This window comes from Mustela nivalis (genome assembly GCF_964662115.1).
Source record: "Mustela nivalis genome assembly, chromosome: 4".
Lineage (NCBI taxonomy): Eukaryota > Metazoa > Chordata > Mammalia > Carnivora > Mustelidae > Mustela > Mustela nivalis.
The window spans coordinates 24,223,953-24,241,605 of NC_139023.1; the positions used below are offsets into that span (position 1 = coordinate 24,223,953).

Sequence of the window (17,653 nt, forward strand, 5' to 3'; positions counted from 1 at the left end):
AAGGTTAAAAAGAGGTGAGTTTTATAGAAACAATACCCATAAATACACTCAGGGGTGATCATAACCATTTTTATTCCGGTTCATTGCTAAGCCTACTGAGAACCAGTGTTCTGGGGAGCACAGCTCTCCAGGTAAGCCTCCTTGGACCTGATGTCCTAAGTGACGTCCATGCTCGGAGGCCCAGCTGGACTGCCGGCATCACACACAAGAGTTACTGCTTTCGACGTTATACCCTTAACAAATTTCCCGCATGAACCCTTTGAGTCGCTTGTTTGTAGCAGAGCTTCACGCGTTCTCAATGTCATTATGGAAATGACGAAGGGCACAAAGTGTGGCATAAAAGGAAAACCAACGGCACAGAACAGCCAGCTGAGCCGAGCCCCAGGGGGCAGGCGAGCACCTGAGTGGCAGGGCGTCACCTGCCTCCTCAGTGCGACCTGCCACCAGGGTTTTCCATGTGGTGAAGGTGCCTCACGCTGCCGCTTTCAAGTTCAGAGACAACAAACCGACTTGGGCAGAAACTTCCATGAACAAGTCATGATGGGGAAGCCACGTGTATGGGGCTGTTTTAAGAAATTCTCTAAGCCGTCAACTTGACCGTGAATCCCTATACATCTCGAGGAAGAGCTCGGTTACACATCTTTGCTCCTTTACGACCAAAATGTGAAACATCACAGACATCCTTGATGGAAGGCTCTGCTTCGGAATCGCTTTCAACTGGAAATCCAGTTTTTTACAGAAGTGAAGTGTTTGCCTCATTTGGTGTGTATTTGAGAACTGGTAGGCTTCAAAGTCTACCTTTGATTGTGGTATGCAAATGAACAGTAACCCTTTAGTGACTGACTACGATTTGGCAAACTATCAAACTTGGAAAAGAAGAGCTTTCTGGGCGAGAGGAGAGACGTTCTCAGGAGACTTAAGAGGTCCCTGTTGATGCAACGGCTATAACAATAACCAGGGTGTGTCCTGGGCTGTCCCACCCCCTGATGATAAAACTAAAATACACATTCTTAAGAACAACAGCTTTTGGGGGGAAGGGACGTGAAATCTCGCAAGAGGTAGCAACCTGGGTGAAAATCTGGCAAGAGTTTGATATAATCAAGCCCTGTTGAAATCATATTAAAATCTCCCCTCTTTTGATAATTTGAAAGATAGTAAAAGTTAATTTGGTCACAGTCTTACCTCCAACGGTGCACGCTCCAAGAAGATTCACAATATTCATGTGATTACCGAGGTAACTCAAGACTTTGAGCTCAGACATTAGGGCTTCTCGTTCAGTTAAATGGGCACTTGCTAAAATGAGGAAAATGTTTCATTTTAGCAAAATGCAAACACGGCAAGCCAATGCTGAGGGCATAGAGGAACCTGGGGAAACTTACGTTTGAGCATCTTAACGGCGACAGTCATGGCGGCATCCGACTTAATGAGGCCATATGCGGTAGCCTCAACCACTTTCCCAAAGGCCCCGGCACCCAGAGTTTTCCCTGCCGAGAAGAAGAGAGTAAATGGTGGTGGTGGGACCAAAGGACCACCTGGGTAATTTCAAAGTCAACAATTAAGGAATTGTTAAGGAATTAAGGACAAGTCTGTCTAGAGACATTTCTCCATTAATGCACTTTATGCGAAATCTATCAAAAGCAGTAAAATGTCACGGAAAATAGTCACTGGTCTCGGATGAAAAGAACAGAGGCAGCGAGTGGGGTTCCCTAAAGTCATTGTTATGTGCACACAAAAAGGTTACGTGGAAAGCCCATTTTCATACTGACCAAAACTCAGCCTGTTTCTGGGAAACTCCCATTTATGATCATAAGGAAGCTGTGTTGGGTCTATGTACACATAATTGTTTCCATTTATCTCCTCAACAACCTTCCACTGTACTTCATACATGGGTTTCTGGTCGGGGGGAGAAAGGGAGAGAAACACCATCTTTTAATGATTAATGTTTCAATCACTGCAGCCTTGAGGGTGGAGAACAAATGAAGGATTACCTGTAAATACTTGTAGGTAAGAATCATCACGATAATGCACATCATACCAGCTGCGATCACAAAACCAATCAGCAAAGGTGTGAAGAGGGTGTGGGGATGGATTTGTTCTAAAATGAAAGGGGAATGTGGAATCACAACCTATTAGCAGGGATGGATCATTGCCACAACCACCTCACCCCAAACTCACCCATCCCCCCCCCACCCCTTTACAGCCCATGAGCAGGGTTCAAAGCCAAGCAGATCTCATCAGCTCCTTGCCTTGCTAATATCACCTTATTCTTTTTTTTTTTTTTTAAGATTTTATTTATTTATTTGACAGATTACAAGTAGGCAGAGAGGCAGGCAGAGAGAGAGAGGGGGAAGCAGGCTCCCTGCTGAGCAGAGAGCCGGATGTGGGGCTCGATCCCAGGACCCTGAGATCATGATCTGAGCTGAATGAAGGCAGAAGCTCTGAGCCACCCAGGCGCCCCATATCACCTTACTCTTATGATTCAAAGGAATCTTTTGAAATAACAACTTGAAACCAGACTGCTGTGGAAGCTGAGGTTTCTGTAGCACAAGAAGAATTTTATGCTGTTTTGTCCATGAAGAGCAACATTTGATGAACTTTTGTACTTCAACCAAATTCCTGCCTCAGACAACTTTAAGAAGTTTCCTTTATGGATAGTTTCTATTTTCTTCTTTAAGCTTCCCTGTATTGTCTAAATTTTTTACACTGAGCAAGAATTTCTTCTACAACCAAGAAAACATGTTTAAAGTATTCTTTTCATTGCCAGTCCGAGGAAAAAAATCGGGATGAAGAACAATGTAAATTCTTCCCCTCATTACTCCAAAACTGGAAGTGTACCACTCACTGGCACACACCTTCGCCAGTTCGAGAAAACAAAAACTACGCCCCACACAGGTGGGTGCCCAGTTTCTTTGTCCTCTAACTTCATACCAATTCATCAATTTGCCCCACAAGGATCATTTAACTTACGGTAGGAGAGCTAGTCCCTCGTGAACCAAATTTTACAAACATTAAAGAAATAGCTCAAAAAAAAAAAAAAATAGCTCAGTGACATAACTTCATAAAATGCAGTGTTCACTTTTGGACATAGTGTCTGGCAATGTGTTAAAATGCATGATTTTCAATAACTAAAATCTTGAATTTAATTTGGAGGTACCTGGGTGGCTCAGCGGATTAAAGCCTTTGCCTTTGGCTCAGGTCATGATCCCAGGGTCCTGGGATCAAGCCCTGCATTGGGCTTGCTGCTTAGTAGGGGACCTGCTTCCTCCTCCCTCTCTCTCTGCCTACTTGTGATCTCTGTCAAATGAATAAATAAATAAGATTCTTTAAAAATAAATAAATAAATGAATGAATAAATTGAATTTTAATTTTTAAATTGCCCCAATTCTCATTATATTTGGCTATAAGGCAAATGCACTTTCCTATTTTCTCTCTGTACCCCTTTTTTAATGAGAATGACTGGAAATATGCAATTCACTATTCATACATACACACATACACATGCACGCATACGTACATATGGGTGCACGCACATAAATGCATACGTGTTACCAATGAACTAGTACAGAATGAAACTTAGTGAGTTTGATGACAGCATGGGACAATGTCGAGATTACCAGAAATGACATGGCCATTGATGGAATGGACTTAAAATCATGACTGATATGGTAGGCAGAGCCTAAACATCCCCTTAAAATTGGATTAAAAAGAAATATACCTTTGCTGTTACCTTTAAATGCAAAGTTAAAAAAGGCAGAACTCCTGCCCACATTGTTGTAAGCCCTACACTCGACCGTGCCGTTGTGCTTGAATGCACTATAATCAATGGAGCTCTGAACCACGAGTTTTCCAGACGGTGAGACAGAGGAGTTTTGCAACTGCACATCCATTGGTCCAACAGGAAGGGAACATCTGGAGAGAAAAAAAGAACAAAAAACTTCGCTCAATCGCTCAATCACACTCGACTTGGCGAACTTTTACAACAAAGCTAGTGGGTCATCATCAGAAATGTCCTCTTACATACAACCAAGAGTGTGAGGATGGATGGGCCCTTCCCTGGTGCCGAGAGCAAGAAGAGCATGGTGGGAAAGAAGAAACAGGAAGTGAGACAGGAGTCTGAATCCTTATTCAAACACCTTACAGACCAGATACTTAAAACTCTCCAGGACTCAGTTCCCGCAGCTAGAAGATGGGTACGGGGAGACCCGCGTTAGAGGGTAGCTGAGAGGGCTGGAAGTAATGAACAAAAAGATGGCTGGCACTCAGTAGACCTGATCAAGTAACTGTGAAGGGGATAAGCGGGCTGAAGAAAAGAGCCCAGAGGAGGCAAGAGTTCAAGGCTACGAGGATGAAGACAGGGCGGCTCCCAACGCCCCAGCAGCTGAGATCCTGAGCCAGGTTTTATGGAGGAGACAGAGGCTGGACCACTGGCTTGTACCCCAAGTGGCAAAGCCCATCAGGGGCAAAGCTCAGAGGACCCCATTTTAAATTATGTCCCCCATATACCTAACACTTTTCTAGTCCCTTACCTCACTTTATTTTCCTCGTTAGCACTTAACTGTTTGTCTTCTGCTCACCTCTACCCCTTAGATATGAACTCACAAAGCAGGCACTCGGGTGCGTTCTGCTCACTAGACCAGCGTCTGGCATACAGCTGGTCCTCCATAAGTGTTTGCTGTATGGGCGACAGTGACTGCTGGGGTTGCCTTCATGGTACAGGCTTTTCCAGGGCTCTCAAGTCCTCCTTACTATTTCCCAAAGAAAACATACTACTAAAGCTCCGCGGAAAACAGCAATCCTATGTAACCTCTTCCAAGTTGTTGTGATAAAAAGGACTACTCCATGAAAAAATAAAATTTCTATTATTATCCTGACTATTCAATTGTGATGTTACACTGGGCTTTTAAAGCCTGAGCACAAAATAGCATTTGATGGATAAAAACAGCCAGGGTGACCCCATTTTCATCTTCAGGTAATGTGAAAAAGTGCAGACTGGGAGGGAGAGGAAGCACAATGCCAGATGTGTTGTGTTCAGGGGCGCCTAATCAAGGAGAAAACCTTTTAAAAACACAGAGCTTACACATGCCGTGCGTATGTTGTAACTGCGCGATCATTACTTTTTGGTAACTTGGCAATTAACTTCTGAGGCAATTTTTTTTCATGATAACTACAGCCGCTTTTCCCACACACATTGCCTCCCGTGTATAGAATGGAAATCTAATTACCCTGTCCTGGAAAATTGCTTTATCTACCTGCAGGCTAGAAATTGTATGATAAATCCAAAAGATAGCCACCAAAAGAAGAGAAGTCACTCAGTAATCATTTTTCAGCAAACAAAATTAACGTCTACCACAAAAAATACAGCAATTATGCCCCCCCAGAGCCACATGGATAGAAAAATATAATCAAACAAATTAAAAAAAAAAAATCTGAAAATCTATCTGACACGCAACTACACTGCAGCCCTCCCCCCTCATGCGTGTCAAGTAGTACCCAAAATAATCCTCTCACCTCGGCTCGGTTCCTGGACAAAAATACCAATCTACTGTGGGCTCTGGGAACCCAGATACCACACACTGGAGCATGCCATTCACGAGACTTTCATGACTCAGGATTTCTGGTTTGGCTGCAGGAACAGAGAAACGGCCATTCATCAGACTGCTGGAAAACTTCATCACAAACCCCTCCCCCCCCCCGACACACACACACACACAGAGTTTTCGAATCCTCAGAACTTTGCTTGAGGCTGAAGAGGAGGACCCTGTGGGAACACGCTCAAGGGGGGAGAAATCTTAAGCTGTGTGTGGGAGGCACAGGGAGGCAGATGCAAGTCAGACCAGGAAAGGCTTTCACGGTTCTAGATGCCCGGCCCCAGTGTAGACGGTCTACAATGCAGATGGGGGGGGGGTCCCTGAGAAACTTCCTGTTTGGGGACAACGGAAGTGGGGTTCGCAGGACCCCACTGGCCGGGTTTCTGTCTCCAGTGAGGCAGAATCTGAAAGACTGCTTCTAACCCAAACTTTAGGATTCCAGACTGTTGTGAAGGTGGAAATCCTGTTTAAGATTCCTGCCATCAGAATTTCAAATGACTGAATCTGCCACAGGAATTTCAAGTTATGGTGCAGACTGGAGGGGATAAAATTAAGAGGACTCACAGGAAAAGAGAAGGGCCCCCTCCCCCGCCGCCCCCTCCTACAGGAATGTCCTTTCTGGGGTGGGGAGGGGCAGAAGGGAGTGGCTGGAAATAAAAGAAGTGAATCACCCTATTTAGAGAAGCCAAAACATAAGAGTAAAATACAATATGGGCTTCTAACTCCAAATTTGTATTTCAAATGCAAAATATGGACAGAAAATTGTAACAGGAAACCAGCCCAAGAGTTTTATTCATACGTACGTCTAAACCTGTGTACAATCACTGAAAAGCTAAGTTGTATCAGCAGGAATGCTCTAATTTGACATTTCTGGGTAACGACAATAATCAACAGGTATTCAATCAAGAGTGCCTGAAGCACTGCGATTTCCTGAGATTATTTTCTAAAGGGAAAGGAAAATGAACTTAATACATTCAGTTGTTCTTTTTTCTTTTCTTTTTTTTTTTTTTTAAGATTTTATTTATTGATTTGAGAGAGAGGGAGCACATAAGCAGGGGAGCGGCAGGCAGAAACAGAGGGAGAAGCAGACCCCCTGCTGAGCAGGGAGCCTGGGACTCGAACCCAGGACCCCGGGATCATGACATGAGCCAAAGGCAGAGGCTTAACCAAATGAGCCACAGGCGCCCTATTACATTCAGCTGTTCTACTGGAAATATATCTGAAGGATTCTAACCCTTTAAGAATAAGTAAACTGAGCCGTAGAATCTGACAGCAGGGGCGGGGATGCGCTTGCCCCGAGTCCTTAGTCCGCCATCGGGACAGAACTCTGGGAGCTGCACGCGGGGCGGGCGCACCTGCACACGGACTCCCACGTTCGCCAATCCTCTGCCCTCCATCAAGTTTCCTCATGAGTCATATGGGAACAACAACAGTACCATCTCATAGCGATACTACGAGAATTAAATGAGATCGAGTCCACGAAGAAGCAGGATTCTCAGATAGGAAACAGATTTATTCATTATTAATTTATTAACGATTCAGTTACTATTTTCTATTCAGAGTACCTCCCTTTGGTTAATCAAGTCTGCTACCAATTAAATTAACTGTCTTTGCCACTCTGAATATTCTCTTCAGTGATCTAAAAATGACTTAAGATAGTGTGAGAATTAATGTGCTTGTGTTTTAACCCCATGCACTGGGACTCTGACCTCAATCATGTTGCAACGGATAGGAAAAACGGAGGTGGTGAGAAGGCAGGACTGACAGATCAGAGGCGAGGGGCTGACTTCTACAAAGCAAGGGGGGCACTGTAGAACAGTCTCTCAGCACCTCACCTCCTTGCAGGCAAAATGGCTTGGCGGGAAGCAGAGTCCACACGCGTGGCACACCCACCTGTCACGGAGCCTGGCCCTGCGGACGGCCAGGCCATTTGGCTCACACACACACACACACAAGAGCGGCACTGCAAAGCGATCTCAAGGTAGGGGCATCCTTGAGAGTTTGGATCCAATGCCAGCTTTCACAAATAGAGCAAGAAGACGAGCCACCGTCTTGCGAAAGCATCCATCTGGCAAGTCTCATTTAATTATCATGGGCAACTGTGTGATGGGGCTGAAAAGTAGGACAGAACACAAAAAAACAGTGGAACTTTAGGAGAATGCTATTTGCTGAAGACGGCAGGCGCCATAAGGCAGGTCTCTCTGTGACTCTTCTCAAGTGTCCTCTCCTCTTCCAAGCCATCCTCAATTCTCCAAAGCCAAGTTGGTCGGTCTCCCCTCCTTATTCCCACAGCGCGCTGGAGCACCTTACCCTCTTATACAACATCCTGGTTTGCCTCCTCCATCAGACTCTATGTTCTCCAGGGAAGAACCCCATCTTACCACTGGAACCTCAGAGTAGAGTCTGACCTGGGGCAGAAACAGGGTAAGAGCTGTCTGAACAATGAAGTCCCCTCCAAAGAACCAAGATCCTCAGAGTTGAAGGAATTCTATCAGAATCCCAAGAAAGGACCTGGGAAAAGAGCCTGATGGGGACTTTGCTGGGTAGGGACGCAATTGCCACTCTTTTTTATAATAGTGGGCCCTTCAGACTGCCACAAGTCTACTGGCCGTGTGACTTGTGCTTAAACACTGAGATTAATGGGGAGAGGGGTAGGCAAACGCAGAGATGCCAAAGATAACTGGATAGGACATAGATGGGTCATAGATCAAGGTCCTAAGACCAATTCCCTCATATCGACATTCCCTCCTAATGCCACACAACAGATTTTTCAGAGTGGAATTAAATATGAACTCAATAAGGAAAAAAAAAAAAAAGCTGAAGGGGTACCTTAAGATGTTAACAGTGGTTACCCCTGGGTACTCAGGATTATGGACAGTTTCTATTTTATTCTTTTGACTTATTTTCTAATTTTTTTTTTTACCATGAACATGCAGCTAGCTAATAAGAACCAATAAAACATTTTTTAATTAAAAAAATTGGACCAGCTCAAAATTACATAATCAGTTACATTTCGCTCTGGCTACAAATGCTCCAGATCCAAGCCTTCCAGCGTGACACCTGGTAGCAGTTACACAAGGGCCAGGCCTGGCGAGTCCGTCCGGCTGGCCTACTTGTTCCCGAGTGCTGGTTAACTGGGCAGGTTTTTAAGCTACTGTTTCGGGCCGGTTGTAACCCGAGGCTAGCAGAGCAGCTTCTGTCCTGTTGGTCCTTAGCCTGGCCAACCAAGCTCAGAAAGTCTTTAAACCTTAATGTGCCTTCGAAGGACTAAGAAAAAAAATTAAAACAGACATCCCTGCCCCCCCCTCCCAATTCCAGAGATCCCAGAGATAACAGAACGCTGAGGATCTGACCCAGCAAGGTGCCTTTTTATCATACTTACAAAAGACCCTAATCAGGGCAGGGGATAAGGGTGAGGCAAGAGAAGCCCATAGGGTGTGGAATTTGAGAAGGCACCCACCCTTCTCAAGGTCTTGCTAATACAGGGCTGGCACCGTGAGTGAGCACCTCCTTAAATTTTACACCCCAGGCGCCTCACCCTAATCCCAGCCGTGTCCCTAACATTGGTGATGACAGACCTCATTTTGAAAAGGCTAAATTACATGAGTACAGTTTCAGCTCTACATGGCAAGTTGCACTATGAAAATGTTTAATGCATAAAGAATGAGCTAGGTACAAATCTGATTCCTAAAAATGAAAATCTGGGCTCATCTGCATTTTGTAAGTGCCTCAATGCACTATGTAAGGCATTAAATATGCATTTTGCTTTTAAAGATACATAACTCTGCAATTCTCCAGGTTAAATCTGAGCTGTGGTTTCAGAGATATTCTGCAATCAGCACTATACCAAATGACACATTCCCTAATTCCTCCCAAGTTGGAGGTTCAGATAAGCCTAAGAGGTGCATGAGTTATGTATTTCCTACGGAGATTAAGAAAATAGCCTTTTCTCCTTTCAAAGCATTGTGGACCTGAGTCATTCCAGTGTCTCCAACAACACTGATCAACTCGTAGGCTGATTTCAGAGTGCTTATGACTCCACGGAGAATTTATGGCTCATGCAATTAAAAATCCTAACCATTTGCCGATTTACCCCCAAAGATATGTGATCTTGAAAAATATTCGTTTTCACCACCATCAGGTCCATACGGAAGGCAAGAACAGAACAAATTTTTAAGAACACAGCACAGATAATGAGAGCTGGGGCGGGGGTTGGAAGAGAGGCACAAGCAACAGAGGGAAAGCGTTTCTGAGCGGAGCTCCTCGCGCCCCTGACCACCTCGACCAGCTCCTGCCGTAAATGCACACTTGCCCACACGATACAATCAGCAAAGAACACAGACTGCAGTCTCCTAACAATAAAACACTAAACGAGGAGGAATTGTGAGGATGCATTTTGTTTTTACAACTGTGGGTCGGCTGGCGTTTAACGGACGCACAGCAATGCTTTGCAGCAACTGGTCATGATCCGGGCCTGGGTCGAACTCCTGCTGCAACACCGCTGCGATACTTAAATCAGCTGCAACAGGTGTACAAAAAAAATGCAGGTTGACTTTTACTTATATAAAAGTATCCTTAAGGGCGCCTGGGTGGCTCAGTGGGTTAAGCCACTGCCTTCAGCTCGGGTCGTGATCTCAGGGTCCTGGGATCGAGTCCCACATCGGGCTCTCTGTTCGGCAAGGAGTCTGCTTCCTCCTCTCTCTCTCTCTGCCTGCCTCTCTGCCTACTTGTGATCTCTCTCTGTCAAATAAATAAATAAAATCTTTAAAAAAAAAAAAAAAGTATCCTTAAAAAAAAAATCCCCAGAATAGATAATTTGAAAATGTATTTTGTTTTTACACATTGCTTTTGGTTTTTGTTTGTTTGGTTTTTTTGTCTTAAAGATTGCCGGGGAGGGGCGCCTGGGTGGATCAGTCAGTTAAGGGCTCTTGGTTTCGGCTCAGGTCATGATCTCAGGGCCATGAGATTCAGCTCCGCAGCATGAAGCCTACTTAAGATTCTCTCCCTCTCCCTCTCCCATTCCCTGACACCTCTCTCTCCCTCCCTTAAGGGGGAAAAAATTGCCAGAAACTGGCATTTGGGCACTTTGGTAGAAGTTTGTTTAACAAATGAAACAAAACTTCAACTACAGTCACCTGTACCCAGCTGTCTTTAACAGGAGTGTTTACCATTAAAAACAAACAAACAAAAAACCCCACCCTCCTAATGAAGTGATATTCTAAACTAGGGGTAAGCGAACTTTTCTTGTAAAGGCTGAAGCAGTAAATAATTCAGGCTCTGTGGGCCTTAGGGCCTAGGGTCTCTCCTGCACATATTCGAGTGTGCCACTGTATACCACAAATGTAGCCAGACATGCAAACCAATGTGCACAGCTGTGCTCAATAAACTTTACTTATGGACACTGACATTTGAATTTTATTTTCATGTCACACAAAAATCCTCTGATTTCTTTTTTCAACCACTCAAAAAAGGTCTAAGTTTATGCGCCCTTCAAAACCTGGCTGCAGGCGGAATCTGGCCCCAGGACTATTCTGTCTATAGAGCCATTAAAGATCTCCCCAGTCCTGAGATTACGTTAAAACAGTAAAGAGATACAACTACCGGCGGAAAAGCTTCCCAGCCAGAATCACGATGCTTGGGTGCCTGGGTGGCTCGGTCATTAAGCCTCTGCCTTTGGCTCAGGTTATGATCCCAGGGTCCTGGGATCAAGCCCTACACTGGGCTCCCTGCTCAGCAGGAAGCCTGCTTCTCCCGCTCTCACTCCCCCTGCTTGTGTTCCTTCTCTCTCTGTGTCTCTGTCAAATAAATAAATAAATAAATAAATAAAATCTTAAAAAAAAAAAAAAAAATCACCCTGCTTGATTTCTAGGGGCACCACGGAATGGATGTACGTGACCCAGACAGGCGGAGAATGGATATTGACACACAACATGGAGGGCAGCCATGGGTTAAATGCTCGTTTTCTACTCCGGAAAAGCAGTAAATTCATTCTGTGACATAATTCAAAAGTGCAGGATAAGGGTTATGGACATAAAACGCTTGGAAGAATTGTATCTCTTCTTGGGTTAATTTAAATTTACATTAAATTATAGGTGAACCTGTGCACACGTATCCACGAAGGGGGCTAATTGGATGTAAAATCATATCTGGCTCCGCTGGAAAGGAAACTTCCAAATTGTCCAAGTTCCACTCACAGAAAGGAAAGTCCTCATACTGTTTTCAGAAAATGATGCCCCAAGTTCAGGGTCAAATCCTAGCAGAAGCTGACCTGTTACAGAACTTAAACCTGCTTCTCCTGCTTTGCTGCCATAAACGTGAAACATCGGCCAGACCACACCAACAAAGGTCATCTAAACAGGTCACCTGTCGTCAAACAGGTTCAGCGTTTTACTAGATCCCCCTATTAGCAAGACCAGACCACCTTTTCTCATGAGATACGAAGGAAGAAGAACACCGACACACTTCCTAAATGTTCTTCAGAATGTAAGAGAATCCAATTCTACTTTAAAAAAGTAGGCTGCCGTGAGATCCCTTTTTTCTTCCCACTCAAATGTCTCCAGCAATTCTTGTAGCCACAGACATCTTCATTAGGAGGAAGAGGTATGAAAGTGTCACATCAAAACAACACTCGTAACTCCCAAGCAATTGAACAACAAAAACCCATTTCAAATTCAGTAATAGAGAATAAAAACAGAGCTCAGATCCTGTCAGGTATCACCAATGAACACACACTACCTATAAAAAGATGAATGTAAAAAGACAAGTGCCTATTTTTACATGGATTAGCAACCCCAGGAAGAAGATCTGAAAATTATTCCTTAATTTAGAACTGTCCCAAAAGCCAGCACAGTGTATCTTCTGTGACATATGTTTGAGACATGGGAGCATGGAAGATAATGACAGATGATAACCTTATTTACTGCCAGGCACTTAGGCAAGGTCGCTCAGTTGAGATTAAACAAGATAATTATAAACCTTAAATAAGCAACTGACGGGCTTCTTTAAAACCCCAGTCACATCATTTGCAAACCAATCCGTACTCCACAGTGTTTCAAAACTGTGCCAGATGTGGGGTAAGAAAAATTATGCACAATCCATGCAATGAGATACCAAAAGGAGGTTGCAAAAGAACATTCCATGTCATGGAAAGGTGTGCACAATGCATTCAGCACCAAAACACAAGCTAATAAAGCAATATGACCTCATTTTTGTTGAAAAAAAATTTTTTTTTAAATGCTCAGGAAGAACATATACAGTAAGGGCTTTATTAGCAATAATAATCTATAAAATGTAAATACTTTAAGAGGTACAATTAAAACTTGCTTATTTCCACTTCCTATCCCTCACGTTAACATTTTTATAATAAGAAAAAATTGTTTGAAGAACACATGTATACAAACGTTTGCACAAACCAAGCTACATTTCTGGTTACTATGATAGCCTTACAGCAAATTCTCCAAGGCAAGTAAATAAATCAGAAAGGAGTTCTAGTCGGCACTGATTTTATTTCATGTTTAAGAATTCCAGTAATTTGGGGGCGCCTGGGTGGCTCACTCGATTGACCATCCAACTCTTGATTTCAGCTCTGATCATGATCCTGGGGTGGTGGGCTCGAAGCCCTGCATGGGGCTCCACTCTGGGCTGGGCGTGGAGCCTCTTGGGGCTCTCTTTCTCTCCCTCTGTCCCTCCCCACTGCTTGCACTCTCCCTCTCTCCTTTAAAAAAAAAAAACAAAAAACCCAGAGTAGATATAATAGAATCCGTCTTGTAGGAAGAAACAACAACAACAAAAAACACTGAAAAGCAAAGCCTCTCAAGCAAAACAACAAAAAACACTGAAAAGTAAAGCCTCTCAAGCAAAACTCAACAGTCAAGTGGGTGAGTCGTAAGCCTTAAAATGTTTAGGCTCTAATGAAAATATGGTTTGGACACGGTTTGGACACGCAAATATTTGGAAGGTCCTATCAGCCCTAAAAAAAGGGAGACAGAAGGTCGAAAATATTCCTACCCCTTGAAGAGGCAAAGTTCTAGTAACTCTGCTCTCATCTCATGGCGATCCTGAAAGGCACAGACCGAGTCCCCAACTGGAGCAATCCTTGAGGGCCACCCCGCACTACCATTTAAACCTGTGTGAAGGTCCTGGAGACCTTCAGCCAGGTATGTGACCTAGAGGGCTGGCTGGCACAGTCCCAGCCTTGTCTCCACTCAGGGAACTTGACAGGTCCGCCCTCCCCTTCGGCAAACGTGCTCCTTTGTTTGCAAGGTGTTACCCTTCAGGGTGGCTTCTCTTTAGAACGAGAGCTTAACCACCCACACCTAGATTGAACTCTGGCCAAAAATGTAAAAAGGCAGCCCAAAGTTTGCAAATGCGGTCCAAGAGAACTTTCTCATCAAGAGACCTCATTCTGGGTTACTTATCACTTGGACGGATGCGGGTACACACGGTGTGATCTATAAATAATTGCTCATACCAGACCGGATGTTAATTACATGATATGGTGATTTAGAAATGATGCATTATTTAGCATTTCCTCAAATCATTTCAACCCCCTTTGAACACTTTGAAGTAGAGTCAGTGACTTTGAGGGTTAATCTGGTGCAGTTCAGCAGTCATTTTGGACGGCCAATCTAGGTTAACATTACCGCGTAAGCCCAACAGTGAAGGCAAGCCCCGGGTTCTCGGTATCTTGCTCGTCCCACCTGTCTTCACTGTTAACCACACCTGAGCACCACAGTCCTCTGACTCAACACGCCAGCTCTGTCATTGAAGGGTGGACCTTTAAGAGCGAGGAGAGACCTATTTCTGACCCCGAGAGACCATGTACCACAAATTTTAGATTCAGAATGCTGATCAGGAAACGTGACAGATAACGTTTTAAAGAGGCATTTTAAGGTTACCGGGAAAGCAAGACCAAAATGGGCTATCACCCACACGGTTAGCATGTCTATTACCCAAAAAAAAAAGGAAAGAAAAGAAAAAGAACAAATGTGGACAAGGGTATGGAGAAGAAGGAACCCTCACGCACTGGTCCTGGGAACGCAAAGTGGTACAGGTGATGTGGAAAAGAGCATGGAGGTTCCCTAAGAAATTAAAAATAGAACTACCCTAGCATCCAGCAGTCAATCCTACTTCTTGGTATGTATCCTAAGGAAACAAAACTATCACCTCGAAGAGAGACCTGTGCTCCTATGTTCACTGCGGTATTATTCACAACAGCCAAGGTATGGAAACCACCTAAATTTCCTTCGATGGATGACTAGAGAAAGAGAATGTGACACACACATACACAAACACACTGGAATATTATTCCGCCTTAAAAAGAAGGAAATCAGGGGCGCCTGGGTGGCTCAGTTGGGTAAGCATTTGCCTTCGGCTCAGATCATGATCCTAAGGTCCTGGGATTGAGCCCCGCATCGGGCTCTCTGCTCAGCGGGGGGGCCTGCTTCTTCTGTCCCTCCCTACTCCTGCTCATGCTCACTCTGTCTCTCTCTCTCTCTCTCTTGCTCTCAAATAAATAAATAAATAAAATCTTTAAAAAAAAAAAAAAAGAAGAAGAAGAACAAGGAAATCCTGCCATTTGTGACAACATGGATGAAGCTCGAAGGCATTATGTGACGTGAAATAAGTCCCACAGAAAGACAAATACTATGTGGTATCCCTTAAACAAGTTCATCAAAGAAGAGCAGAAAAAGTGGTTGTCAGGGCCTAAGGGACAGGGGAAATCGGGAGAGGCATTAAAGGAATACGAACAGGCAGAAGATGCGTAAGTTCTAAGGAGCTAATGAATTGTAATTCATTACTAATGAATTGTAATTGTAATTCATTAGCTCCTTAGAACTTACCAGTCTTCTACAAGTTCTAAGTAGGTGTAACAACTCCAGTTGGTAACACCGCATTATATAACCGAAATTTGCTAAGAAAGTAGAACTTAAAGGTTCCCACCAAAAAAACACACCAAACACCCCGCCTTCCAAAAAAACCCAGAAAACCAAAACCAAAAAGGGTAAACATGGAAGGTGACAAATGTGTTAATTAACTTGATGGCGGGGGCGGGGGGAGGGGGCAGGGGGTTCCTTTCAAAATGTTTACATGTATCAAAGTCGTCATGTATACACTTCAAATATCTTTCAGTTTTGTCAAGTGTCCCCCAAAAGAGCTGAAAAAAAAGTCTATTGGATCTTCTCAAAATTGTTCCAGGTGTTTGAAAAACAACTGCTTTATCCTATTAATTATACTTTCCACAATTATGGACATTCCTTCACGATTCACATGGGATTATCTGAAATTATATGCCAAAAAAAACTTGTAAAATATGTACATTACTGATTAACATTAAAGTCCACTAAAACATTTGAAATGTATTCCAGAAATATTGGGTGGAGAGGGGAAAAGAGCACATGTATCATTTAGAGTAAAATGTACATTTCGCCTTTTATTTGTCCTGGATCTAGTAAAAACCTTACTGTGTGACAGTTATTGTTAAGCAAGGAGTCCATGGGTTTCTAACTGAGTATCTCAGGCTACCTACAGAATCTTGGTGGTGCTGGTTTTTCTAATACCTCCAGGAATTTTGGAAAGACTAGGTCCTATTAGCAAAGCACTTTGCTTATATTATGTCATCGTAGCTAAATATATATTTAAGAGGAAAAAAAAGGCACTTTGGGTGCTTGTACAGATTTCAGAATTCTACTCTCCTCCCAATTTTGCTCTGCAAAGCAAGAAAATGACCATTTTCACCAAGGATCTCCAACTTCTTTTTAGAGCTAAGAATCTGATTTCTGTATACATCTTCCACAAGCCTGGCAAGAGTGATAATAGTAATGCAAATTCAATGCAAAGAATCACTGGCTTTCGCTGTTTGTTTTTTAATGAAAACTCCACCCCCCATGTCCCCTTCCAAAAAGGGGGGAGGTGCCTAAGTGGCTCAGTCAGTGAAGCATCCGACTCTTGATTTCAGCTCAGGTCATGATCTCGGGGGTGTGAGATCACTGAGCCCCACGTCGGGCTCCACGCAGGATGTGGAGTCTGCTTTAGATTCTCTTCCTCTCCCTCTCCCTCTGCCCCCCTCCACTGCCATCCCATACTCTCTCTGATTCCTCTAAACAAAATCAAAAAACCTCCCATCACTTTGCACTGGAAGTTCTGCTGAAAAACAGCAAACATGTTATACAGCTCCTGGACTTTATAAATCACCTTTAAGGCCACAGAGCCAACTGCACAGACCCAGGGAAATCATAGCTTGGTTAGAGAAGGTAAAAACAGACTTAACTTTTCAAGTTCAATATGCTACATATTTTTCTCTAACACAGAATATGGTATTTTTTAAAGCCTCCCACATAAGCAATTAAAACACACGTACACACACACGCACACACCCAGTGTACTCAAATTTACATGTGGGCTTTTTAAAACAAATGACTTTTTCAACCATCAAACATTCAACCATTCAAAATCATGGATTTTCATAAGCATTTCTCAGCACTGAATCTATTAAGCAATTATGCATCAATGTCACTGAATAAAAGTCACTGAATTTCTGCACTAATATTATGCATTTATTACTCTGATTTTTATCAGTTCTAATTTTTGCACAGCCGAATTCCTTTCATCCTTGGGGCTAAGCTTATTTACAGAATTAATCACACAGCAGATCTACGGAGGCATTTGGCTCAGCTAAAACATTATGTCAAAATGGACACAACTGCTCCAATTTTAAGTTTCAAAACTGTTTTTGAATACTTTGGATTTTACCATTCCAAAATCTCTTTTAATTAAAAAAAAAATCAACAAAGTAATTAGCTACCTTTATCTGTAAAGACCAATTGGACACACTTCACAAGAGGTAAATGTTTTTAAGCTTCACGCAAAAATACCACCCCTGTCAAGGCCTTTGGAGCTCAAGAAATCCGATGGGTTGGTAAGTGAAGAAGTGCCTTTGGTCAGTTAGTGTTTGTAACAAACTGAGAGCAACGAAAGACTTCCTGAAAAACTTACCCTAAGTGGGGAGACTCTTCACCACTCTTATCTGTGTGCCCCGTGCGACCCACAGGAGCTCGGCAACTGCT

The 17,653-nt window shown here is 43.4% G+C and overlaps 1 protein-coding gene across 6 annotated transcripts in view; it reads right to left on the minus strand.

Moving 5' to 3' along the window:
* The window catches only part of KIT (KIT proto-oncogene, receptor tyrosine kinase), an 85,043-nt gene that overhangs the window by 12,761 nt on the left and 54,629 nt on the right, over positions 1–17,653 (minus strand). For 3 of the 6 annotated variants that reach the window (XM_082728653.1, XM_082728652.1, XM_082728649.1), the window contains 6 exons: positions 5,509–5,623; positions 3,728–3,909; positions 1,989–2,095; positions 1,767–1,893; positions 1,380–1,484; positions 1,183–1,293 (listed from right to left, as the gene is read on the minus strand). In XM_082728653.1, coding sequence (XP_082584779.1) covers positions 1,183–1,293; positions 1,380–1,484; positions 1,767–1,893; positions 1,989–2,095; positions 3,728–3,909; positions 5,509–5,623 — 747 coding nt within the window. Of the gene's footprint in view, positions 1–1,182; positions 1,294–1,379; positions 1,485–1,766; positions 1,894–1,988; positions 2,096–3,715; positions 3,910–5,508; positions 5,624–17,653 lie in introns of all 6 variants that reach the window. The other 3 variants (XM_082728651.1, XM_082728650.1, XM_082728648.1) reach the window with 1 other exon arrangement.